We start from the raw sequence: 26,017 nt of genomic DNA, 5'->3' as shown, positions 1-26,017 counted from the left end.
CTACTCAATGATTTTATTTGCGTTGTTCTCTCAATAGATTACTTGACCGTGAGCAAGTTGGAGATGAAGAAGCTTCATTGGACGATGAGGAGGAAGATGGATTTTTGAAGGCCTTCAAGGTTTTATTGTTTCTATATTATGTGGTTGATTATTATGTAGTTGCCTTTGGGGTTTTGTGTTAGACTTAGACTTGAATCTCCTTGCTCTACATAGCTCCTCCTTTGCCAAAAAAAAGAAATGTGGAATTTTTCCTTTTTTGATTAATTTTGGCAATGGTTTGGGTAATCAAAATATGCTTGATTGTTTTAGTCACATACGTGTTATCCACGCAATATTCATTGGTAACATCAAAGTAGAAACACATCAAAGCAGAAAAAGTTATGGTTGCCTATAGGATTTGCCTTTCCTAAGATGTACGGGCCTATTTTCCATGCGGAAGAATTCAGCGAGGTCATAAATTCCCATATTTTTAAAAAACTTATTTTAGCTTTCCTACTCTAAAGCTTTAAGGGATTGACATAGGCTCTGCTGTCCATGTTTTAAGGTCTGTATATTAGTCTTGAATATCACAAGACATCCTTGTAATTGTTATGTATAGGTGAAGTCAAGGTTGTCAAATTCGTTTTCTTGATCTAGAATCGATAAAGGAGTTATAAAATCATATCGCAAAATTATAAGATTTTATAACTTACCTGAAATACCTTTCAAAAAATATGATTATATTTATATAAATCGATAAATAAAACTGTCATACACATTTAAGCATATAAAGTTATAATAAAAGGCTTTCTAATATATTGTTAAATCTAATATTTAAATTATTTTAATAATTTAATTTCAAATATAATATTTTTTTTTCACCAAATTATCAATTTGATGAATAATATAAAGAAGTTAGATCATATTTATGTTGTTACAAGAATAATAAAAAAATTACAATATATATACATGATAATTGTAGTAGCATAAATGATAGATATTACTATATTTAAAAAAAATCTAGAAAATATTTTAAAGTAAATAAATAAATAAAGGACAATGATTTTGATAAAATAAAAGGTAATATTTTAAACTTAAATTTTCAAATATATAAAATCACAAAATCATAGAATCATAAACTTGTTAAATTGTGTTATTTTTGAATCTGATTTCACTATTTAAAAATGCGATTTTATCTCGATTTTACATACATTTTTACTCGTTTTAGTTATTCCAACTCATAAAATCATAAAATTATATGATTCAACTCGCGATTTTAGCAATTATGTGTGAAGTGAATAATCTCACTCACACCCTCTCTTTTTCTCACTCTCATTCCATGGATCTTCCCGAGTATAATTCCTTGGTGAATGCCCAATTAAATGCTTATTGTCTTGAGGTTTTGCTTTGTGCAGCAACCAGGTTTATTTACTCACTTCATTTTATACTAATTAGTCAGTGTTCTCATATTTGACAGTGTTACAGATGTCATTAGTTATTAGTTTAAGACACTTCTATTGTTTAGTTTTTGGGTTTGTTCAATTGTGAGTCTAATCAGGAAATTTAGTGCAATATAAAATAAATTTATCTTATGTTTTTTATTGCCTATATATTGTACTACAACTTGTCCCTATTTGTGTAGCAACGATGGCTTATGTTTTATACAAATTAGTCAATGTTCGCTTATTTGACAATTTAGTGGGTATCATTAGTTATAAGTTTAAGACACCCTTCTATGGTTTAGTTTTTCTGCTTGTTCAATTGTGAGTCTAATTAGGAAATTTAGAGCATATAAACCAATATATCTTATGTTGTTCAGTTTTTATAAATAATTTGTTGAAAAACATAATTTGGTGGAGAATCTTTGTATTTTTTTTGTATGTATTGTTTGTTTACACTCTTCCTATTTATACACAATAGTCCTAGATATGAGGAGATCTAGATACACTAGGAAATTATGAAAAAGGAAGAAAATAGAATGCAAGAAAGGAAAGGGGGAATACAACTCTTTAATGCAGGGTTTATAAGCTGGCAGGATTCCAACACTCCCCTTTAAGTTGTTTCATGTATGTCGCACATGTCCAACTTGCAAATTAGAGTGTGGAATATCTTACTGCTGAAACCATTAGTAAACACATCCAGCCACTTTTTCCTTTGAAGTCACATGAAAGACACTTACAAGACCCATCAACTATTTTATCTTTTATTAAGAGTCGATCAATCTCTATATGCTTGGTTTGATCATATTGAATTGGGTTATGAACTATGCTGATAGCAGCTTTGTTGTCACAAAACAAGGACAAACTTATTGTTTCTGAAGGTCTCATTTCCTTCGTCAATTTCTGCAACCACAATAGATTACAAATACCCTGTGCCATGGCTTTGTTTTTCGCCTCTGCACTAGATCTTCTTGTTACATTCTGCTTGTTACTTCTCTACGTGACTAAATTGCTACCAACAGAGGTGCAGTAACCTGACCAATTTGCATTTATAAAGGCTTTTATCTGGAGATAGCCATGCTTTTAAAAAGGAAGTTCCTTTCTAGGTGCATATTTTAAATACTTCAAAATGTGGAAGACAGCTTCTAAGTGAGGTTCTCGAGGATCAGGTATATACTGGCTTATCAAGCTTACAGTATAGGCTAATCTACAATGAGGGAGAAATCAATCTCTCTATTGACCTCTGATATCTTCCTATGTTAACTGACTTCCCAACTCCTACTTGCAGCTTATGATTAACTTGAATAGGAGACTGATGGTTTACAGCCCAACATGCCCGTCTCCTTTAGGAGGTCAAGTATGTACTTTCTTTGAGAGATGAAAATTCCTTTGTCTGAACTGGCAACTTCTATTCCAAGGAAGTATCTTAATCTACTCAGGTCTTTAATTTCAAATTCCTGAGCCAAGTGCTCTTTTAAATGAGCAAACTCCCCCTTATCATTTTCTGTCACAACTATATCATCAACATAGACAATAAGCAGTGTGATCTTATCTTTCTGGTGTTTCATGAATAGAGAATGATTAGCATTGTTTTGATAGAATTTAAAAGAAATCATGGCTTTACTAAATCTGTCAAACCATGATCTTGGTGACCACTTCAAACCATATAGTGCCTTCTTCAATCTATAAGTTTTGCCTTTAGTTTTTTCATCCTTGAATCCTGGAGGGATTTCCACATATACCTCTTCTTCTAAATCTCCATGCAAAAAAAAAAAAAAAAAAATCTTCACATCAAACTGTTGTAGGTTCTATTCAAAGTTTGCAGCACATGATAACAAGTTCCTAATATTATTCATCTTAGCAACTTCTATTCCAATATGTACTTTCTTTGAGAGATGAAAATCCTTCTGTCTGATCTAGTGACTTTTATACCAAGGAAGTACCTTAATCTACCTAGGTCTTTAATCTCAAATTCCAAAGCCAAGTGCTCTTTTAGATGAGCAATCTCCTCCTTATCATCTTTTGCTATAACTATATCATCAACATAGACAATAAACAGGGTGATCTTACCTTTCCGGTGTTTCATGAATGGGATATGATCAACATTGCTTTAATAGAAAACCAAGGAAATCATGGTCTTACTAATACTAAATTTATCAAACCATGCTTTTGGTGATTGCTTCAAACCATATAGTGCTTTCTTCAATCTACAGAACTTTGGTTTTTTTCATCCTCAAATCCTGGAGGGATTTTCATGTATATCTCTTCTTCTAAATCTCCATGCAATAAAGCATTCTTCTTATTAAACTGTTGTAGGTCCTATTCAAGGTTTGTAGCACATCATAGCAAGATTCTAATAGTATTCATCTTAGCAACATGTGCAAAAGTCTCCTGATAATCCACCTCAAATGTTTGAGTAAAGTCTTTTGCCACTACCCTGACCTTATATCTTTAAATGGAATCATCTATTTTATGCTTTATGGTAAACACCCATTTACATACAACTAGTTTATTTCCAAAAGAATAGTAACAAGATCCCATGTCTCATTTTTAGCTAAAGCCTTGATCTCCTCTTTCATATTTGCCTTCAATTTTGGATCAAGATGTGCTTGCTTCCAATCTTGTGGGATAGTAATAGAAGAAACAGTAAGACAAAGACTCTATAGGAAGAAGACAAGCAGTTATAGGAAATAAAATTAGAAATGGGATGCTTAATACAAGCTCTGACTCCTTTTCTGAGAGTAATGAAAACATCAAGATCATCAATAGTAAAATTTGAATTAAACTCAAAAACATAAAACATAATTAGGATCATTGGGAATTAAAGAAGACTCACCATATTTTTCAGGAACTGATTCTAGGAATGCTAGTTAATCAGGTGTATCAAGCTCAATGGTTGTATATGTCTTATTTTAACGTTTGTAGAGTCTCAAATCTGATCTATTCAATCTCCCAGGAGTTTGAGGAGGTGGTTGCTCCTGGTTAGATGGCTCATTACTAGGGTGTGACCCAAGCCTAATGGCCTCCCCTTGAGGTGGTTGGTCCTGGTCAGATGGCTCATTACTAAGATGTGACCTAATAGTCTCTCTCAGAAGCCTGATAGCCTAGTTAGGAAAAAGCACCTATTTCTCCTTATGCTTCTCTTGAAGAGGTGACTTGACAGGAAAATAAGGTTCAGACTCTCTAAATGTAATATTCATACTGACAAAATATTTCATAGTAAGAGGATGATAACACTTGTAGCCCTTTTGAGTGCTAGAGTATCATACAAACACACATTTAAGAGCTTTAGGTTCTAACTTCCCAATATTTGTTTTGTGGACAAAGAAGACACATCAAAAAATCTTTAGAGGAATAGTATAAGAATTGTGATCTTGTAAAACCTCTAAAGGGCTCTTAAAGTTTAGTGTTCTCATAGGTATTCTATTGATAAAGAGAGCGAGCCGCCTCCAATAAATGTGTATTTTTTTCTTTTAGACACCTCTTTTTGTTTACTAGTATTGACTTAATTAGTTTAATGCATTATACCATTTGAATTCAAATAAGCACGAAAAATACTATTAACATATTCTGTGTTATTATCAGTTCTTAAAATTTTAACCTTAGCATCAAACTGTGTGCACCATTTTGTGAAACTGTTGAAAACAAGAAAACACTTCACTTTTAGATTTTATCAAATAAACCCATGACAACCTAGTACAACAGTCAATAAAAGTGATAATCTACTTAAAATCTGACAAGAAACTGTTTAAGTGGGTCCCCATACATCAGAATGAATAGTCATAAAAGGAATTAAATTTTTATCATTTATTAAAGGATAAGACTGTCTTATATGTATGACAAATTCACAAGCATCGCAAACTAATCGGAGTTGCAATTTCTAAACAAATTAGGATATAACCTTTCTAAAGCTGAAAAAATGGATGTCCTAATGTCTCATGCCACTGGATAATCTCTTCCTTAGCAATCATAGACTGTCCTATCAAAGCTTGGTTTGCTCCAGGATTTGAAGGACCACAACTGTTGTTAAGAAGATATAGACCATCTCGCAATCTACCACTGCTAATCGTTTTCTCTATTCTCAAATCTTGAAAGATATAATGAATATGAAAAAAAAAAATTCAATTTTGCAATTAAAGGCTAGGTTAATGGAATTGAGAGATAAAAGATTAATAGGAAAACTAAGAACATGAAGAACTGAAGTGAGACTTATATTGAGAGTGCATGTAATAGAACTTGTATTAGAAATTGTGATTAAGGAACATTTGTTATATGGATTTTTTCTTTTTCTGAGCATGGGAAATAGGTAGAGAATTTATTTGAAGAGCTTGTTTTATATTTGTTTGTATCAGAATTTATAACCCAACAAGATTGATCAAGATTGGCAAGCATTACTTGATTTGACAAAATTGGTGGAGGCAACTGTGCTAGGTGGAGCTTCAAACTGTGACAACAAATGTCTTTAGGGTCTGTGCTTCTTTATTGGAAAAGTTCCTATTGTTAGGTGTGCCCTTTTTCCCAACAGCCATATTTAACTATCAAGCAAAAAAAAAAAAAAAAAGCAAAGAGGAGGAAAAAAATAGGTGCAATAGCAAACAGTAGCAAATAAGAGATCCCAAAAAACCGATAGTAAAAAAAGCAAACTAGGTTAGAGAAATAGGTAGGGTAGAGGCGTGATGTACAAGGAAGATCACTGGAAAGGTTAACGGCCAGAAAAATTGCTGGAAAAGGAATCCATGTGCTAGTGTGTGAGAAAGGGCACAAGGTTGTGATGGTGTGTGGGGCCACGCGCTATGTTGGAAGACGATGGGTTTCTGACGGTAGGTTGATCAGCGGCCTGGCTTTCAACTCCCTCTTGTGTTGTCTAGAACTTGACCTCTTACACCCTAAAAAACACACATGAAACCTTATGCCTTAAAATCAGTGGCAAGGCTCTGATACCACTTGTTAATGATTCGGAGAGACCAAAGCGCCTGAGAGAATCTTTCTTGGTAGGTCTTGTGAAAGAACACACTCATGGGTTTGACTCCACATTCACCCAAAAATCTTAAGGCAATGGGTTATGAGTTCTTCTCACTTATATGTCCTTTACTCATCCCATCTCTTCTCGATGTGGGAATTCTAGTACTTGAATATTCACGACAAACCCCCCACCCCCCCTAACATAAGGAGTGAATCTCTTTCACATTGGGCATATTGGGCTTGTTTCCCCTCGAATGAAAGCCTTTTCTTAACTCGAGTATTAAAGTGTCACCAAGAACCCAATTTTTCTACTTAAGCCACTCAAGCATGCACCTCTAAGAGCCACGGTAGAGCCATCACTCGTACTAAGAGTCGCCACTCCATCGGTCTGCTCTTCTCCAGAAGAGTGCCTTATTGCTTCATTGGACCTACCGAGAGCCTACTTGCTCTTCCATCAACGTGTTGGGGTACCACGGGGATCACCAACCACCATTTTCATACTTATCCTTATTGACCTATTAGTTCTGATACCATGTTGAAACACAATTTGGGAGAGAAAATCTTTATCTTTTTCTGTGTAAATTGTCTTTGTACACTCTTCGTATTTATACAATAGTTCTTGATACAAAGGAGATTTAGATACGCTAGGAAACTAATGAAAAAGGAAGAAAATAAAATACAAGAAAGGAAAGGGAGAATAAAACCCTTTAATACAGGGATTAACAAGTTGGTAGAATTCCAACATAATTCTTCTGTAACACGGCTCCTTTGGTGGCTATACCTAGAGATTATTTGTGGTCATTGCTCGGTGTTCTCGGGGCATGGATTGTGTATTCCTTGGGCTTGGGCTTGTGTGATGCTCAAAGAGCCAATACCTTATGTCCTCGCCCAGCCCCCCCCACAACCCTTCTTCCTCCTCCTCCTCTCTTTTTTAGTTTTGCACGTAACTATATATGGCAATCAAGATATAGTCAAATCATAGGCGATATACATGATACTAATAATATTATTTCAATTTCCTTTACAACTCATTTTTGGTTGTGTACATGAATCATCTGACGTATGCTTGACGTTTAACAACTATTGATAGCCTTTCTAATTTAATCACTTACCAAATGGTGTGGAGAACTGAAATCCCTCTCATTAAATCTCTAATACTACCATTTATATAAGATTATGATCTAAATATTCTCTTTATAATGTTATTGTTGAAGCAATCACTTCTGAATTATTTGTAACCGTTCTCTCTCTCCTCCTAAATTTTTTCTTTTCTCCGAAGTTGTAATTAGTTATGGTCTTGGTTTTAGTTTGCTATCAACCATCTGTCATCTCCACGCTTATGGGCTAAAAGGTACTTTAACCACAACACAATTAAATCATTAAGTGTCATATACGAAATGTCTGAATCATATGGAAAAGAACTCTTGATTGTACAAATTCCTTTGATGGGGTTTAGTCTTGTCAGGCTGCTTTTTTCCAAAATTTCATCTCTTTTTGATGCATCCATTAAAAATTAAATGACTTTTGAGTCCATTTTAGTTGCCTTCCCTGTTTAGAACCCTAGATCAGCATCTCAATTGGCCGTTTAAGTGGTGTTGATGGCAATCCAAAAAGATCTAATTCTAGTGCATGATAACTGAAATTGGAATAAGTGAATGGAATAATTAACTTCATGGTGAAGAGTTGTAGTTTCTGTCCAGAGCCAGGCCTTTAAGTTGTGCACTAAATATTTAGCATATTTAAAATTTTTATGTTGGAAGTGCTAGTTTAGTTGTTTAATTGTTACAATTTGTTTTTGTTACTTGTACGTGGTCTCTTTATTTTCATGTTCTGTGATTTTACTGCTTGATATCAGTTTCTCAGAGGGAAGAAATTGTGTTGTGTTTTAGGTTGCAAACTTTGAGTATATTGACGAAGCAGAGGCTGCAGCAGAGGAGGAAGCTCGAAAGGCGGCTGCAGAAGCAAGATCTGCCATGAGCAATTCTGAAAGAGCAAATTACTGGGAAGAGTTGTTAAAAGACCAGTATGAAGTGCATAAGATCAAGGAGTTCAATGCCTTGGGCAAGGGAAAAAGAAGCCGTAAACAGGTATTGCTTCATACACCCTTGACATATTTGACACAGCATGCTTGCTTCTTACTAGTATCAAGGATTCTAGTTTACTTGGGATGAGAGGGGATATTATTTCATTGTCTATGTTTTCGAGATGAAAAGTGTTGTGAAAATGTTATACTGTAGAATTCAATATCTTCGTCCTTATCGTGCTTTATGCTTTATCGACACCTGTCATAAAGCCCTTCAACTTATGTGTTTTTTGTAATGAACTAACTGAGAGTTTTCTATTGAAACCATAAATTGTTTAATTAGTGTTATTGGGAATTAGCTGTAACCAATACGATATTGGCTGATTACCATTTGAGTTTATGAGTCCAATGCCTATTCCTAATACTTGCATTAACGAAAACAAATACTTTAACAAAATATAAATATCATGTATTCTTTTTCCAAATTTGGGAAATATTCTGGGCTTGAACATGCCTAGCTTATAAGTTCCTGCATCAATTTCACCAACATTTTATTTAATCATTCATTCAGATGGTGTCTGTTGAAGAAGATGATCTTGCTGGTTTGGAAGATGTAAGCACTGAAGGCGAGGATGATAATTATGAAGCTGATTTAACTGATAGTGAAACAGCTTCTTCTGGAACTCAAACTGGGAGAAAGCCTTACAGAAAGAAAGCTCGCGGTACCTTTTCCCTTTATAATTTGTTTATGTAGTAGTTACAAAAAATGTAGTTATGCTCTAGCTAGACAAGTAGAACACATTAGGTTGGAGGATAGAAAGAAAAAAAGGTGTAGACCTAAATTGACTTGGGGGAGAGTAGTACAACATAACCTAGAAGCATTACACATTTCTGAGGATTTAACCCAAAATCGTTTAGAGTGGAGAAAGCGAATCCATATAGCAGACCCCAAATTTTTTGGATAAAGGCTTAGTTGAGTGGAGTTGAGTTTACAAAAATGTAGTTATGGTACTGATTTCTGAAACAACATGTTGCAGTGGATAATATGGAGCCAATTCCTCTGATGGAAGGTGAAGGAAGGTCATTCAGGGTATTGGGTTTCAATCAAAATCAGAGGGCTGCATTTGTACAAATTTTGATGAGGTTAGATTTTTTATATACAAATATGTATTCTGTTACTGTGGTCATAAAATTTAACCTTTATGGGCATTTGCATGTTGGACTTGGCACCCATATTCAGACATGTTAACTTCTAATCTATTAATTTATTTATTTTGTTGTTACAAAAAGAAAAAAGAAAAGAATAATCTCCATTTGGCTCAAAATACATTTTGGTCCTTGCTATTTCAAAATTAACAATATTAGCTCGACATTTGCTTGAGAGTTAAAACACAGCACTCTAGTCCTCTTAGTTTGCCATTAGGGTTTGGTCCAGTGAGGTGTGCCAAATTCTTATGTCTTTATGCACAATATTGCCTCTTTATCTGACTTGCAAATCCCTCATTTTAATGAAAGTTTGATGCCAGAAGATTTCCAAGCCAAAATCCTTCCTTACAGTGACATAGCGAAAGAGCCAGAAAACAATTAAAAAAAAAAAAGAAATTTAGGAAATGAGTTTTTTCATCACCAATCCATGCTTTTCTAGTCATCTTTCCACACATAAAGTCCACGAAAAGAGTTGCCCTATCATTTAGACCATCTTGCAGAAATGACTTAAAGAAAACTATGGTGATAGGCAGTGGCGATGATTGTAGAGAGTAAGAGATGAAAATGGCGTGTTTGGGGGGAAGGAAAATGGTGTCCTTTAGGGAAGGGGAGACCAGAAAGAAAAAAGAGGGTGAGGTGTGTGTGTGAGGGGGAGAGAGAGAATCAGGTTTTGAATAATTTGCAATTTTTGAAACAGTAGGGACCAAAGTGTATATTATGGCAAAACTTAGGGAGTATTTTTTGTGATGAACCCTTATTTATTTTGTTGGTCTGAAGAATGTGTCACTGTGTTTGTCTTACTCAAGAATGCGTTTGCAGGTTTGGGGTGGGGGAGTATGACTGGAAGGAGTTTGCATCTCGCATGAAACAGAAGACATATGAAGAAATAAGAGAGTATTGAATTGACCTTTACTTCTTATTTTGCTAAATCTTTGCTATAGGTTATGGCATTTTAAATTTCAATATTTCTTTTCCTAATCAGCATACACCACTTAATTGGAATATAATCTTTAAGAACCCCCACTGCCCTTCCCCAAAAAAAAAAAAGAAAAACTGTGCAATAAACTATAGCACTTTAAATTTCCAATAAGCAGATCCTGTCATTGAAATAAATAATAACTCATCTTTGCACTTCACTGACAATAGTTCCAGACTATGAAAAACCTGTAAATGGTGAAGGGAATGGCTTCTTAGATTTCTTTGCATCTAGCTCTATAAAAAGAATCTCTTCAAGCATTAGTCTACACTGTGTGTCACCCGCAGGCCCAATCGATGACAGTAGAAACATGCAGCCGACATGTAGTTCTTATTCACAATGAAGAGCATTTTTCGGTTGGAAGATGATGGAATCAATTTCTTATCCATGTACTTGCTTGTTTCTTAATATTATGCTCCTAAAATACCAAATGGCCACTAAACGATGCACGTGTCCCTTCTTGCAAATAAAACATAAATTTTCTGAGCATTTCTTTTTTTTTTTAATCAAATTACTATCTGTGTCTGTCAAGTCTTTCATTGATGATTTCATTTTATTTCTTTTTGGGTTGAGCCCTTCTATGCATGTGCCAGTGATTGCTAGAAGATCCATCTGCTTAGTTTTCACGCAATTATGATTTCTTTTTATTAAGAAACTAATTGAAGCATATATTTTCAACATTCTTTTGCAAATATAGGAAGCTCATCTGTGAAGTGTACAACTAAGACATTCATCTATGTGCCTGAATCTTGTGAAAGTCAGCAATACCATTTTTGATTATTATAAGAACATTGTTTAAGACATGCATTGAGCTTGGGATGGATCTATACTCTTCTCTTCATGGAGGCGCATTGTATCCATCAGTCCAGCTGCACCAAGAATTTGTGGCTGGAATCATCTTGGCATTGTTCTTAATATAATTTTCTCCATTTTACTCTTGCAAAGATTTGCTCATTTCTCAAAAGTGCTCGCGCCTTCATTTCTTTTCCTGCCAATTTTAACATTTTATGAATTTGATTATTTGTTTTTGAATTGCCTGCTGTAAATATTTCATATACTAATCTGTGGTGTCTTTTCCACCTATTTCAGTTATGCAGTTCTTTTCTTGTCTCACATTACTGAAGATATAACCGACTCGCCAAACTTTTCAGGTGATTGATACTTGCATTATAATTTTTATATTTTCTCTTGTTATGATTCATGAATTCTTTGCTGCTTTGTTTGATCTACTGCTAATACGTTGGTATCATCTGATTGTAGATGGTGTTCCTAAAGAAGGACTTCGAATACTAGATGTACTTGTTAGGATTGCTATACTGCTTCTGATCAGGGATAAGGTGAGTATGTAAATGGAAGTTCTCTCTAAGAGTCTTCCCCCCTATGTAATTTCTAAGTGCTTTGGTACCTGTATACATAATTGTTGATTAGCTCAAGAGGGCAGGGGGGTGTTGGGGCGCGGGGGGTGTGGTTGCCCATTTGCGAGATCTTGTTGTCATTTAGCATTAGCAGTGGAAGGAGATTGGAGGGTTGCCTCTGGCATACTTTTCTTCCAATTTTCTGGTGTTTGGAAGGGAAGTGGCATTGTTTACAATTTTTATTTCTTTTTTTTTTTTTTACAAAGAAAAATTTAAAAATTATTTACTATTTGTAATGGCTTTACCCTTTTCTTCTCCTTTCCTTTTCTTTCTCATTCTAATCAAATAGGGGAATAATTTACTGTAATTTTCCCTTCACCTTTGAATGTAACTAAACAAGGCCTTCTTCCCTTCCTTCTCTTCCTTATTGATTTTTTGGTTATGACACATAAAGATATTTTGTTCTCACTGTGTCTTGTGTAACATTCTATCAATAATTATGTTTCTGGTGTATTTGGAACGATAGGTGAAGTTTGCATTAGAGAAGCCAGGCACTCCACTTTTCACAGATGACATTGTCCTGCGCTATCCGGGGTTGAAGAGCGGAAAATTTTGGAAAGAAGAACATGACTTGTTATTGCTTCGTGCAGTATTGAAGTATGTTTTACTTGTCACTTCATCTGTTGACATATCTGTGCCATCGTATTATTCTTATTTTGTTTACTCGTACTCTTGCATTACATTAAACATGCATGTCTCTGAGAGTTGCCTTGGAGGTTAGTACTTATGAAAATGACATCAAGGATGTAAGTTCGAGTTGGAACTTGGTAGTTGGTGCTTGGTATAAAGGAAAATTTTGAGATGTCACTTCTGAAGTTTTCTAGGTGTTGATGTTTCCTCCTCCCTCCTCCCCAACTCTCTCTTAGGGAGAGTTTTGATTTATTATTATTATTATTATTTTTATTATTTTTATTATTTTTTTTTTTTTGTGGAGAGGGGTTTGTGTGCATGCATCTCTGCACTTAAAGGAGTTGGGTCCACGCTAATTTTGCCTAGCTTATACCCAGTTTTGGACTTTGATAATGAATTCTAGATGCCTTTATATAGATTGGAAATCAGGCATTCTCAAGCTTAAACCAGTAGAAATGGATTAGTAGCACTGGCAAAGTTGACGTAACTGCATGATATTTTGTTTGATACGTCTTTGTTTTGGCCGTATTATAAGGAATTTTAGGGGACAGTGCTTTGGAGGTTTTGTGGATTGTACGTGCATATTATATCTTGTTGTCAGGAACTTATTACATCTAGCCTAGATCTTGTTACGGATGCACCTTCAGTAAGTTATTCTGGGACCCAATTTACCCTCCTGTGCATCACTATTTAAAAAGTTCCAGCTGATTGATATGTTGGTTCCAGCATTTTGGAAATTCAAGTTTTTTTGTTGTAATTTTGCTGATTGATATGAGATTTTCTGGATTGCATCGCTGTTGATAGTGAAACAATATGGTATTTAGGGTGCCTATTATGCATGGGAAGAAGGAAAGATAGGTTTTGCAGATATTTATTGGTCAGTAAAAGTGATAAGGTCTTACAACTAGGTCTTGTTTGGCCCTTCTTTTTGAAATTATTCCTGGAAGGGGTATCTGGTCTGCTAAATTTTTTTTGTTGACAATTTGACCATATTCGCTTCTCTCATTTGAGTTGGTTTATTGAAGTTTTATGTTTTGTTACTTAAATGTTGTTATTTGAACTTAAGGCATGGATATGGAAGATGGCAAGCTATTGTTGACGACAAAGACTTGAGGATTCAGGAGGTCATTTGTCAAGAGTTGAATCTTCCTTTTATAAATCTACCTGTCCCAGGACAAGCTAGTTCTCAAGCACAAAATGGTGTTAACACAGTTGCAGCGGAAGCTCCTAGTACTCAGGTGCAGGGAAATGGAAATGGTACTAGCAATTGTTTGGCAGCTGATGTTGCACAGGGTGTGACAGATGTTGCCAACCAACCACAGTTATATCAGGATTCTTCTATACTATATCATTTTAGAGACATGCAGAGACGACAGGTTGAGTTCATTAAGAAGAGAGTTCTGCTTTTGGAGAAAGGTCTCAATGCTGAGTACCAGAAAGAATACTTTGATGTAAGTTGTTATTGTTTATCCAAGCACCTGTTCGGTGGCACTATATTGTGTTTCCATTAAATTTTATGTGCATGTAGCTTTAAATTTTGATCACTGTAATTCTATGAGAGGAATTTAAGAAAACTAATGCAAATTGCAATGTTTGTGAAGGTATTGTTGACTCTGCTAGGATTTGCATAAAGAAAAAAAGAAATTAAATTAAAAGCCAGAACATCCATTTTAAATCTTGAGTTGGGGTTGAACTGGTGAAATGGAATATACTACAGTTCAGAGACACACAGGTCTACAAGAATCAGGTCGGTAGGGGGAAGGAATAAAAGAAAGGGAGGTGAGAGAAATACAGAGACAAGAGGAGAAGAAAGGAAAAAAGCATAGTTGGATAGTTCTGATCTAATTTATCCTCTTAGTTTTAGACATCAATTAGTGCATTTTATGGAGTTACTTTTGCCAAGTCATGGTAATTCTACAACTGAATTTGTAGCCTTCTATTGCTAGAGTCATTTGTCAACAATATCTCTTACTTCAGGATGCAAGATTATTCCTAACAGAAGAATTCCATATTTTGGCTCCTTGCAGCAACTGCTGCTGCTTTTTCTTGACAAATGGGTGGGTTATTCTTGGGTTTTTGAGAAGGAGAGAGGGGGGGTGGGGTGGTTGGTGGGTTTGGGTTTGTTTGCTTCTCTGGATACTTGTTATTAATGATAATTGACTCGCTTGGACTGATATACCCTTCTCCCGTGCTTATGATTTCAGGATGACCCAAAATCAAACGAATTTACAGGTGAAGAGCCTGAAGGTGACATAAAGGCTGCAGATGGATCAAATTTAAGCTCCATAGAGATTGATGCTCAAATGATTGATCAGTTGCCTCAAATAGAACCAATTAGTAAGTTTATCAGTACTTTCTTAAAGCCTAGAGATCTCCACAGATCTATGGCCAGAAGATTTTTTTTCCCCTTTCTCATCCTTTCGTTTTACTTATTGCATTTTTTTTGGGGGAGTTGAGGGGAAGGGTGTATGTTTACATATTTGATTCATATTGTGTATGTTGCATATCTTAATCAACTACAAATGCTATTTTAGGTTATCTGGTTTATACCATTAGTTAATGTTCCTTAATCAAGAGAAATTTAGTAGATGACTGTTACTCTCCCTTTGCAGCATCCGAAGAAATTTCCAAAGCTGCTTGTGATGATGATCCAGATAGATTAGAATTGCCGCAACTGTATAACAAGGTAAATGGTTTGTTAATATATTTGAATTCAAGCATATGGAAGGAATAGCATTTGTATTGGGCAGAAATAAATAAAATAAAAATAAGTAAAAAAGGTCGGGTGAGAGAGTAGCATGAGCAAGAATGCAAGAATTTAATATTGTCTTCTTTAATTTTCTTGGTAGATGTGCAATGTATTGGAGCTCAACATTCATGAATCAATTCAGACATCCCTAACCAACAAACCGGCCAGTCTAAAGTTGAGGCAGGACCTTCTTCCATTGGAGACTATTTGTGATCAGATAAATCAAATTCTCTCTGTGGAACAGAAGTCTTCTTCTGAACAGCAAGTACTTGATCCAAATCAAGCACAAGCTGAGTTAAAGGACAATCTACCAGAATCACATTCACCTTCTATCCAGCAGAATAATGATAAACCTTCTGCTTTGGAAGATACTGAGATGAAGGATGTAACAACGGAGTCCAAATTGCAAAGAGAAGGCAGCGTATTGATAGACCAGGGGCTGGTTAAAGAGCCAGACAAATCTCCATGTGATATTGGAGCTTCTGCCGATAAATGTACATTTTCAAAGGAAATGACCGAGAATGAAGTTGAAATGCAAGAAGTTAAAAACGATGCTGCCTGTTCATCAGGGATAGCTGAAAATGATTCGGGAGTTGAAGAAACGAAGAATGATACAGAGACCAAAACTGAAGCTATCCCAAATGAAAATGAAATTGCCGATAAATTGAAATCAGGGGTCATCATTTTAGAAGACTGATACCATACAAATAACAATCTCATTACATCTTTCATGATTCTGTTGCTGTAACATTTATTTTTACAGGCCTTAGCAAAAGGTGACTCAATTTGCTGCAACTCTCCAATATCCATAGATCCTTTTCTTTGGTGTTTCATGTAGATTGCATTTTCAACTTTGAAAGCATGAGACAAATTTATGCGGAGTTACGAAACTCAATATATTAACGAAAAGCTGATCAATATTTAGTCTCAAGCAACCTCAAAGGAGGCTCACATTGTGGAGCTCTTTATTAAAAAAATCAATTTATAGACTCTGAATGAATACCCCCCAATTTCCAAATGCGTCGCTAATTTGTAGTTAATATCGGTCAATTTTTTGTTGAAAATCTTTCTTAAATTGCATTGTTTTCTTCCTTAATTTCAGTAGCTATCTATTTCTTATTATTGAAATGCTATATATATTTAAGTGTTTTTTACAAACTTATATATAGTATGCTATACTCAATCGAACCATATAAACTTTTGCTTTATTCTTTCTCTACTCTTAATAACATTTTATTTTATACTATTTCAAAATTTAGTGAAGTGTATATATAAATTTATACATGGTTGAAATTAAAATAGCATAGAGACATTGGGTGAATCTTACCCGCAAAATATAAAATAGTTGTGGAATTGGATGCCAATATATAGATGGAGTGATTTATAAACTCTTAAGGATATCTTCGTATTCTTCAACGATGAGAAAAGCATTGGATCGGTCCGGTTTTGAACCGGAATCGAACCGGAATTGGTTCGGTCAAAATTGAACTAAAATTGATTAAAATCGAAATCGGTTTTGAACCGGACCGAAACTGTACTTCTGCGGTTTGGTTTAGGTTCATATTTTTTAAAAACCGTGAACCGGCGGTTTCGAATCGGATTGAACCGAAAATTTCAAATCGAATTAAACCGGCGATTTAAATATAAAAAAAATCAATAAATATGTTATCTCACACCTAATTCATTTATATATATCATTAATTCTCTGCACAATTATTTTTTGCATTTTCTTCAATTCTTAATATTTTTTTAATTTTTTTCAAATTCTCTAAACAATTATTTTCTACACTCATTTTAATTTTCAATACTCTCTTAATTTTCCTACTTTATTATTTTATATACTTATTGAAATTTTCAATATTATCTCAATTACTTTGTTATTACTTTAAATCCTCAATAAAATTTCCAATACCCTTTATTTTAATTTTTTCTCTTTTATACTTTTTAATTATCAATTATTATATAATTTAAAAAAAAAAGGCAAGTAATAGAACTAAAAATTTTTATTCCTCTAAATGCTAAAGAAATATTTAGGCAAAATTAAGTTCATACACTTTTTGCTAATTTTTTTTAAAAAAATTAATTTTATCTCTAATTTTTTAATCAGGTTCAAGTATTTATTTATTAAAATTTTCTTAACGATAAATTATTTTCTTTCTTTTTTTTCTTATTTTATTTTGATTAAAAGATTTCTAAGAAAAATTAAAATATTTTTACAAATATAACTTAAATTTTGAATCAATATAATTTTTCTCTAATTTTTTTTTGTCTAAGCTACCCTTAAACCATCCCTAAACCACTTCCAAACCGTCCTTCAAAAAAATATTTTTACAAATATAACTTAAATTTTGAATCAATAAAATTTTTCTCTAATTTTTTTTGTCTAAACTACCCTTAAACCATCCCTAAACCACTTCCAAATCGTCCTTCAAACTGTCTTGAACCATTCTTTTTCGAACCGCCCTTCAAACCATTTTAAACCAGTGCTCAAACTGGAACCGGCGATTCAGGAACTGTCTTCCAAACCGTTCCCTGGCGGTTTGGTTCAGATTCATGATTTCATTGAACCTAAACAGGCGGTTCAGGAACCGTAACCGGTGGTTCCTGAACCATGACCACCCCTAATTGGATCGTATCTCTCATCAAATGTGTGTTATTTGTGTGTGTGTGTGTATATATATATATGGGATATGGGTACTTCCTTCGTCCATAAATTCGATTTTTCATAAACATAAAATATAAATATATAAAACTTATATATTTAATAGATATGAAAAATCTGTAAATAAATAGTATTCTCACAATGGGATTCACGTCCATTAATTAATAATGTGTTTGGATTTATCGAAAGAATCCACATAGGGAGGAAGTAGCTAGCATTGGCAAGAAAAGAGAATTATAAGCTGGGAAGTTATTCGGTAACCACATTGCCTCGCTTTCCACCCTAAAAGAAGGAGAAAAAAAAAAATTTTGGACTCATTTAACATCTTCTGCAATTATTGCTATATATACACTCACATATACATATACATCATTTTACAAGAAATATATGCATTAGTTCATTTAATTCAAAATTTCAAATCTCATAATTTTAAAAATAATTTCAATATTACTAAATTTTATAATCTATTAATTATATATAATTATATTTTATAATGTAAGATACTCATAACTCATAAAATCTCAAATAAAAAACCATATGATATTATTGATTGAAGCCCTATCAAACTAAATTGATTTTACTATTTTGATTTAGTTTTTATTTATTTTTATTAAGGACCGGAACCATACCATATTTGTATGGAATTGAAAATGAATTAAATAACTGATTATATATATATATAATATAATATTATCTTTCATATCTCCATATTTTTTAAATAATTTTAATTATACTCAGCTCAGCTCAACTCAGCTCAACTAAGTTTTTATTCAAAAAATTTGAGGTCGGCTATATGGATTCTCTTTATCCACTCTAAACGATTTTGGGTTAAATCATCGGAAATGTGTAATACTTTTAGGTCATGTTGTACTACTCTCCTCCAAGTCAGTTTAGGTCTACCTCTTCTTTTTTTTCTATTCTCTACCCTAATGTGCTCTACTTGTCTACCTGGAGCCTCCGTATGTCTACGCTTCACATAACCAAACTATCTCAATCTCCATTCTCTCAACTTATCCTCAATTGGTACCACTCATATCTTTTCTCTAATACTCTCATTACGGACTTTATCTAGTCTAGTATGGCCACTCATCCACCTTAACATTCTCATCTCCGCAACTCTTATCTTAAACACATATGACTCCTTCAGTGCCCAACACTCACTACCATATAACATAGCCGATCATATGGCTGTACGGTAAAATTTTTCTTTCAACTTATTGGAAATCTTACGATCACATAAAACTTCCGTGGCATGTCTCCACTTCAACCATCCGGCTTTAATCCTATGACTAACATCCTCCTCACATTCCCCATCTACTTGAAGGACTGAAGAGAGATATTTAAAGTGATTACTTTGGGACAGTATCACTCCATCCAAACTAACTCCTTCCCTATCACTAGTTCGGCTTTTATTAAACTTGTAATGCATGTATTCTTTCTTCGTTCTACTTAACTTAAAGCCCTTTGACGCTAGAATACTTCTCCAAAACTCTAGTTTTCTATTGACTCCTTCTTGCATTTCATTTATCAGATCTATATCATCTGCAAACATCATGCACTAAGGGATACTCTCTTGTATATGTTTCGTTAATTCATCTAAAACTAATGTAAAAAGGTAAGAGCTTACAGCTGAACCTTAGTGTAATTCAACTGAGATAGGAAAATCTCTGGTGTCCCCTTCCACGGTGCGCACAATAGTAGTTGCTCCTTCATACATGTCTTTCAACACTTGTATGTGTCTAATAGATACCCCTTTTATTCTAACACTCTCCATAAGACATCTCTTTGAACACTATTATAAGCCTTCTCCAAATCGATAAAATTAAAGACAAATAATTTTAATTATAAACATATTAAATCAAATTAATCTTAATTATAAGTGAATTAGTATATTATGCAATATACTTTTTAATCATTAGTTATATATGTATTTTTTAGTTTAAATGGTGTAATTAAAAGGTATAATATAATATATTGTATATTAGCAACTAAAATTAAAGCTTAAATGATAATTGTTGATCAACTTTAATTTAATGGTTTTAAATTCGTTTTTAAAATTATAAGATATCGAGTTTGAATTCTAAGTTAAAATCAAATAAATAAAAATGTTTAAATAATGATTTACATATTATTTTATGGTAATAATTGTATAAAATTATTTAATGAATTGAAATTTGAATCAAAATTAAAACATTAAATAACCAAACTTAAAATCATATTAAAAATTCAGTTCAATTTATACATATATATGCACTAGCTTGGAAAAGAATACATTCCATTTATTAAATGAATATAATAGGTATAGATATAGATTATAGAGATGAGGAGGATGGCTAAATTAAAGAAAGAAATATGATGAAAAAAAGGGATTGGAGGAGGAGAAAGAAAGAAAGCTGGAAATATGGCAAATGATACGAAAGTGGAGACAAGAAGAGACAACTCTGCGCTTCATATGCACGCATGCTTTGCTACACACTGCAACTTCTCAACCCCTTTGGGATTATTGAGACATGCCAACCTGTTTTTCCAACAGAACCTCCGCCCCCACCTTTTCTTTCTTTCTTCATCCAATCATCTCTACTTTGGCTTTAAGAAAAACACTTAAAGCAAATCTCTCTTCTTCTTCTTTTTCTTTTTTCCCCCTTTGCTTGCCTTTGTTTTGTTTTGGTTCCATTCTCTTCTGGTTTTCCCTTTTTTTTTTTTTTTTTTGAGTTTACAGAGTCTGGTTTAATTTTCAACCGCTATCAACAAGCAAAGTTTCTACAATTAAAGTGAACCCACTTACTACCAATGAGCTTTAGCTTGTAGGTTATGAGGTCTAAAAAAGTGAACCCTACTCTCCCCTTTTCGTAGCAAATGAGGTTAACCAACTTCTACCAAAGGGATAAGAGATATGATCATATACATAGGTCTAGTGGTACTTATACATCATGTCATAATCCAGTGGAAAAAATCATTCATTTCAAGATAAAATGCGTTAGATATGAAGTATACATTTGGCACAACTGGATTCATGCGACTTCTAAATGATTAATTAGTAGTATTTAGAGTGTTTTTTTATTCATCTAACTTTGTGGAACTCAAACCTTACAGTTTTGAAGATGATTATAGTATGATTTCCCTTGTCATACAAACAATGTTCTATACCCTACATAAATATATGATAAAGCAATTGGAGAGAAGTTGCATCTAATAATGGAGATCCACATGTGTATGTGCACCTCTTTTCTTGGCTTTAAACCCAGAATTTTGAAGACCACATAGGTACTGACGAGGGAGGATAGAGGTCAGTCTTTAGTGTTAAACTAGTAACTAATCATTGGAGATGAAATTTATATGTCATCGAAACTAAAATTATAGAGAAAATAGCAAGTACTACATCATGGAATGTCATGCCCTAGCATGGCATCCTTCCTTGTATATAGTACGTAGTTAAGAGATTAAAATTCTCTAAGCTTTTTAGAACTCGAAAACTCAACATCAGTTCAATAGGGACAAAAATATGAATGGCTGGCCGGAAACCCTGGACTTGCAGACTATATACATGTTCATGAAGGACCCACAAATTAAACAGACATGCGGGGTCCATTGGATAGATGTTCATCTTATTATTAGGGTTCTTATTTGACCGTAGAGAGACAGGTAGTGGGTCATTGTCAGTCCTCCAATGCGAGCCAGATAATACATAGCGGCGAGTCTCCCAGAATTCTTTACATATACACAAACAGTACCATGCAATGCATTATTAAGTAATGGAAAGGGCAAATTAGCAAAGGGGTGATTGAAAAATTAAATTACTAAAAGGGTTGGAATATAAACTACTTACCAAAAAGGGGTGAAAATTGATGAGAGAGAGAGAGAGAGAGAGAGAGAGAGAGGGGAGACTTAACTATGGCTAGTATCTAGGGGTCAAAATGAAATTAAATTAATTTATATAGAATGAAATAAAAAAAATGATGTTAAAAACAAGAAAAAATAAAAAAATACATGTAGCAACAAAGTGCTATCATAAGTAGCGACCGACTTGATACCTGACACATTTCACTTTATCGTCTGGAGTGAAGCTAATAAAGTGAAAATAAAAAAAAAAATTACTCATTTGGCATGAGTTGATAAAGTGAAAATAAAAAAAATAAATAATTAAAAAAGTTACCTAGTAGCTAGGCGTTATTATAGGTAACAACCAAGTGCTGACAGCCGTCTCGCATGAAATTTCAAAAGTAAAAAAGGAAAAAAAAAAAAAAACTTGCAACAAGGTGCTACTAATGGTAGCGACTAAGGCTAGCTGACGGATTCTCTCATATGTTAGCCTTGGTTGCTACCATTATAGCGCTTCGCTGTAGGTTCTTTTTTTTTTTTTTTTTTTATTTTCATTTATGAAATTTTACGTGAGATGAAACTATCAGACGCTTAGTCACTACCTATAGTAGCGCCTAGCTGCCAGGTAACTTTTTTAAATTTTTTTTCTATTTTCACTTTATCAGCTAACCCTAGATGAGTATTTTTTTTTTTTTTACTTTATCAACTTTACACCAGACGATAAAATGAAATATATTAGATGTCAAATCAGTCACTACTTATGATAGCACCTTGCTGCCATATGTGTTTTTTTTTTTTTTTTTCTCCTGTTTTCAACATCATTTTTTTTATTTCAGTCTACATAAATTAATTTAATTACATTTTGACCCTTAGACGCTAGTAATAGTTGAGTCTCTCTCTGCCAGCTCATCAATTTGCACCCATTTTTGGTAAATAGTTTATATCTCACCGCCTTTTGGTAATTTAATTTTTCAATGTCAGCACCTTAGTAATTTGCCCTAATAGAAAAGAAAAATTTTCACAACTAATTCTCTAACCATAAACATCATAAGATAAAATCATTTAACATGATCAGTCTAATTACGTAGGATATGCACTAGATTTACATGAGAAAATACGCTTCTCAAGATCGCTCGTGTGAGAGACTTATTTTCGGTTAACCCTAAGGTAAGTCGACCATAACCACTAAAAAATAAAATAAATCCATATAGGTTGGCTACTAGGAATCTAATAGCTTTCATCATTTCCTTCTCTCTATATCTTCATACCCTTCTGTTCTCTCTCTCTCTCTCTCTCTCTCTTTCTCTCTGTGTGTGTCTTTAACTCACACAGGGCCCTGTAACAAGAAGCTAAAGCTAAGCTGATCTCCATTTTTCATGGCCACTCAACATGAAAATTATGCACCAAATGTTACTGTAGCAAAGAGGGTATCCGTATATCCAAAAACCTTAATGCACCCTCACAGAATTCTCAACCTCTCCAACTTGGACAGGCAGTGTCCTTTGCTCATGTACTTGGTTTTCTTTTATAAGGCATCTCAAGCTTATAACAACTTGTCGCTCAACCCAGTTTTCAGTAGCTTGAAATCTGGCTTGGAAGAGACCTTGTCAATTTGGTACCCAGCAGCGGGTAGGTTGAACTTGAATCCAAATGATGGAAAGCTCAATCTTTGGTGCAACAACGAAGGTGCATTTTTAATTGAGGCGGTGACACAAGTAAAGATCTCAGAGCTTGGAGACCTCTCGCATTACAATGAATTCTTTGAAAATCTGATCTATAAACCTTTTTTCAATGGAAATTTTTCTGTGATGCCCTTGGTTGTTGCCCAGGTGAGAATATTCGTTACAAATCTTATAGTTTTCGGTGTCTTCACTAGGGTTTCATATAGTTCTTCTTCAATGTCCATTTACTACGTATCCTATAGGTCATGATGATCTCGTCACGTCCAGCTCAAGTCTTGTCCCTAAGGTGCAAGATCAATTGTTAAACAACTAATGCTCATATGGTTGAGTTATCGCTCATATTTGTAATTCTTGTATTCATGTGTTAATGGGTGTTTTTGGCAAACACATATGCAATTTACAGGTGACAAAATTTGGCTGTGGAGGCTACTCGGTGGGCATAGGCACAAGCCACTCGTTATTTGATGGACCAGCCACCTTCGAATTTCTGCGCGCATGGGCTTGTAATTCTGCAATTATGAAAGAAAAGGGTAGCCATGAACTTCAAAAGCCAGTCCATGAGAGAGATATGGGTAACTGCCATTCCCAAAAATCCAACACAATAATGAGGGCTGCAGCTATATCTCATCTATATCAGTTGATTCAACAAACAAAAACAGCTGCTGATCATCATTATCACCAGAATCTTGCTAAAGATCATGGGAGGTTGGGAGATCGAAACCCTAATTACCTTCTAAAGACTTTTCATCTGAGTGGTGCAATGGTAGAAAACCTCAAGAAGAAAGTATTGGGCGAGAGGAGAAACAGCAGCGTCTCATGTTCCTCCTTTGAGGTACTCACAGCTCATCTATGGAAGGTAATTAATTAATCAAATTCGTCAATCGGATAAGTAATTTCTTCTTCTTTTCTTCTTTATTTTTATTAGTTTCTTTAATGAACATAATCATATTGGTTGAGATATGGGAAATCTTTAACTTGATAACGAGACAAGAGTTAATATGCATCATGAAGCTGACTCTCCAAAGATTCTCAAATCATATGGGCCGGAGACAAAAATTTTCTAGATGAAGTTGATTCAACATATTATCATCTATAGATCATTGCCCAACAGATGAAAAGCCTTGCATGTGAGGTGGGGCAAGACAAGATAACAAGTACCCAAAAACGGGGAAGGCAAAAGAAATGAAGATTGTATTATTATATACATGGTGCAAAATAACAAAATTAAAATCCTCTAAGTCATTGAAAATAAAATATTATTATAAAAATTAAATATACAAAATAAATAATAAAATACAAAAATAAATAAAATATATAGAAATTTTATAACTCATAATATTGGTTAATTTATTTTAATTGATATTTGAATGAAAGAAATGTAAAATAAATCATATTTTAAGAAAATAATTTAATTAAATTTTCACATAATTGTGCTTGATTTTTATTTCTTTTAAAATAATTTTTTTTAAGTTAATAATAATTAATTTTTTTTTCATTTTAAATATGAGAATCGATAAAAAAATTTAATTGAATTAAATTATTATAAAATTTTAGTTTCAAACATGGGGACAGTGATTATACTCTTTCAATGTGGAGAATCATGATGAATCTTAATTGGGTCGTAAACAATCTTGAAATACAATGCTGTACCTATAAAAATCATACTTGTTGACCGAGTTGGCCATCTAACTCAGGCAAGAACCAAGGCTTTAGGAGTAACGAAGGAGAGAATGGTGTGCCTGCAATTTGCTGTGGACACAAGGAACAAGATGATGCCCTCACTGCCTAAAGGTTTCAGTGGCAATGCTTATGTTCTGGCATCGGTGTTGACGAGAGCCGGAGAACTGGAAGAAGGAAGCCATGAAGCGATAATAGAGAAGATAAAACAAGCTAAGAACTCTGTCAACAGTGACTATGTGAATGCATATATGGAGGCACTTGATGGACCTCAAGCTAATCTCCCTCCTCTGGATGAGCTGACATTAGTTTCTGACTGGACAAGAATGCCTTTCCACAAGGTTGATTTTCTACAAGGAGATGCAGCTTATGCATCTCCTCTGGTTGCTCCAATCCCTCAGGCTGCATACTTTATGCAGAATCCAATGGACTTCGGGGGCATTGATGTGAGGATTAGCTTGACTCCACAGGCCCTGGATTCTTTTTCCCACTACTTTCTCATGAACCTTTTATAAACATCCTATTTATCTGTGTAGTAACTTGCCCTTTTCATCAAGGACGTTTGGTGTAGTTGTTGGAGGCCAGATGATAGCTTTTTGACCTCTGTTTCAGCTTCCCACAGTAGCTGATTCTAAAAACTTCATTTTGTAGCTTTAAGGGGCAAGATAATGATATATCATACTCTGTTGTTCAGGAGCTAATTTTTAGATACAAATACTTAATGCTTGGCCTAGCTTGGTCCAGTGGTAGAAAGTATATTACCCACTTAGAAAATCCATATTCCAATTGTCACTCTCT

General features: G+C 34.0%; 2 protein-coding genes across 2 annotated transcripts in view; both read left to right on the top strand.

Moving 5' to 3' along the window:
- Positions 1 to 16,297, top strand: part of LOC110635724 (CHD3-type chromatin-remodeling factor PICKLE) — a 28,026-nt gene extending 11,729 nt beyond the window's left edge. Inside the window, exons 20-31 of the mRNA XM_021785151.2 lie at positions 38 to 119; positions 8,270 to 8,467; positions 8,975 to 9,125; positions 9,441 to 9,546; positions 10,429 to 10,503; positions 11,675 to 11,736; positions 11,846 to 11,922; positions 12,467 to 12,597; positions 13,697 to 14,081; positions 14,835 to 14,967; positions 15,243 to 15,316; positions 15,480 to 16,297. Of these exons, the coding sequence (XP_021640843.2) occupies positions 38 to 119; positions 8,270 to 8,467; positions 8,975 to 9,125; positions 9,441 to 9,546; positions 10,429 to 10,503; positions 11,675 to 11,736; positions 11,846 to 11,922; positions 12,467 to 12,597; positions 13,697 to 14,081; positions 14,835 to 14,967; positions 15,243 to 15,316; positions 15,480 to 16,076 (2,071 nt within the window). The 3' untranslated portion in view covers positions 16,077 to 16,297. The remainder of the gene's footprint in view (positions 1 to 37; positions 120 to 8,269; positions 8,468 to 8,974; positions 9,126 to 9,440; positions 9,547 to 10,428; positions 10,504 to 11,674; positions 11,737 to 11,845; positions 11,923 to 12,466; positions 12,598 to 13,696; positions 14,082 to 14,834; positions 14,968 to 15,242; positions 15,317 to 15,479) is intronic.
- Positions 16,298 to 23,129: 6,832 nt separating this feature from the next.
- Positions 23,130 to 25,946, top strand: LOC110635705 (brassinosteroid-related acyltransferase 1). The gene is made up of 3 exons (XM_021785134.2): positions 23,130 to 23,689; positions 23,946 to 24,398; positions 25,237 to 25,946. Exons 1-3 carry the CDS (start codon positions 23,237 to 23,239, stop codon positions 25,732 to 25,734), a joined length of 1,404 nt encoding a protein of 467 aa, XP_021640826.2. The 5' UTR covers positions 23,130 to 23,236; the 3' UTR covers positions 25,735 to 25,946.
- Positions 25,947 to 26,017: the final 71 nt, after the last annotated feature.

Source organism: Hevea brasiliensis, chromosome 4 (assembly GCF_030052815.1).
Source record: "Hevea brasiliensis isolate MT/VB/25A 57/8 chromosome 4, ASM3005281v1, whole genome shotgun sequence".
Taxonomy (NCBI): Eukaryota; Viridiplantae; Streptophyta; class Magnoliopsida; order Malpighiales; family Euphorbiaceae; genus Hevea; species Hevea brasiliensis.
This window is presented reverse-complemented; position numbering and strand designations above follow the sequence as displayed.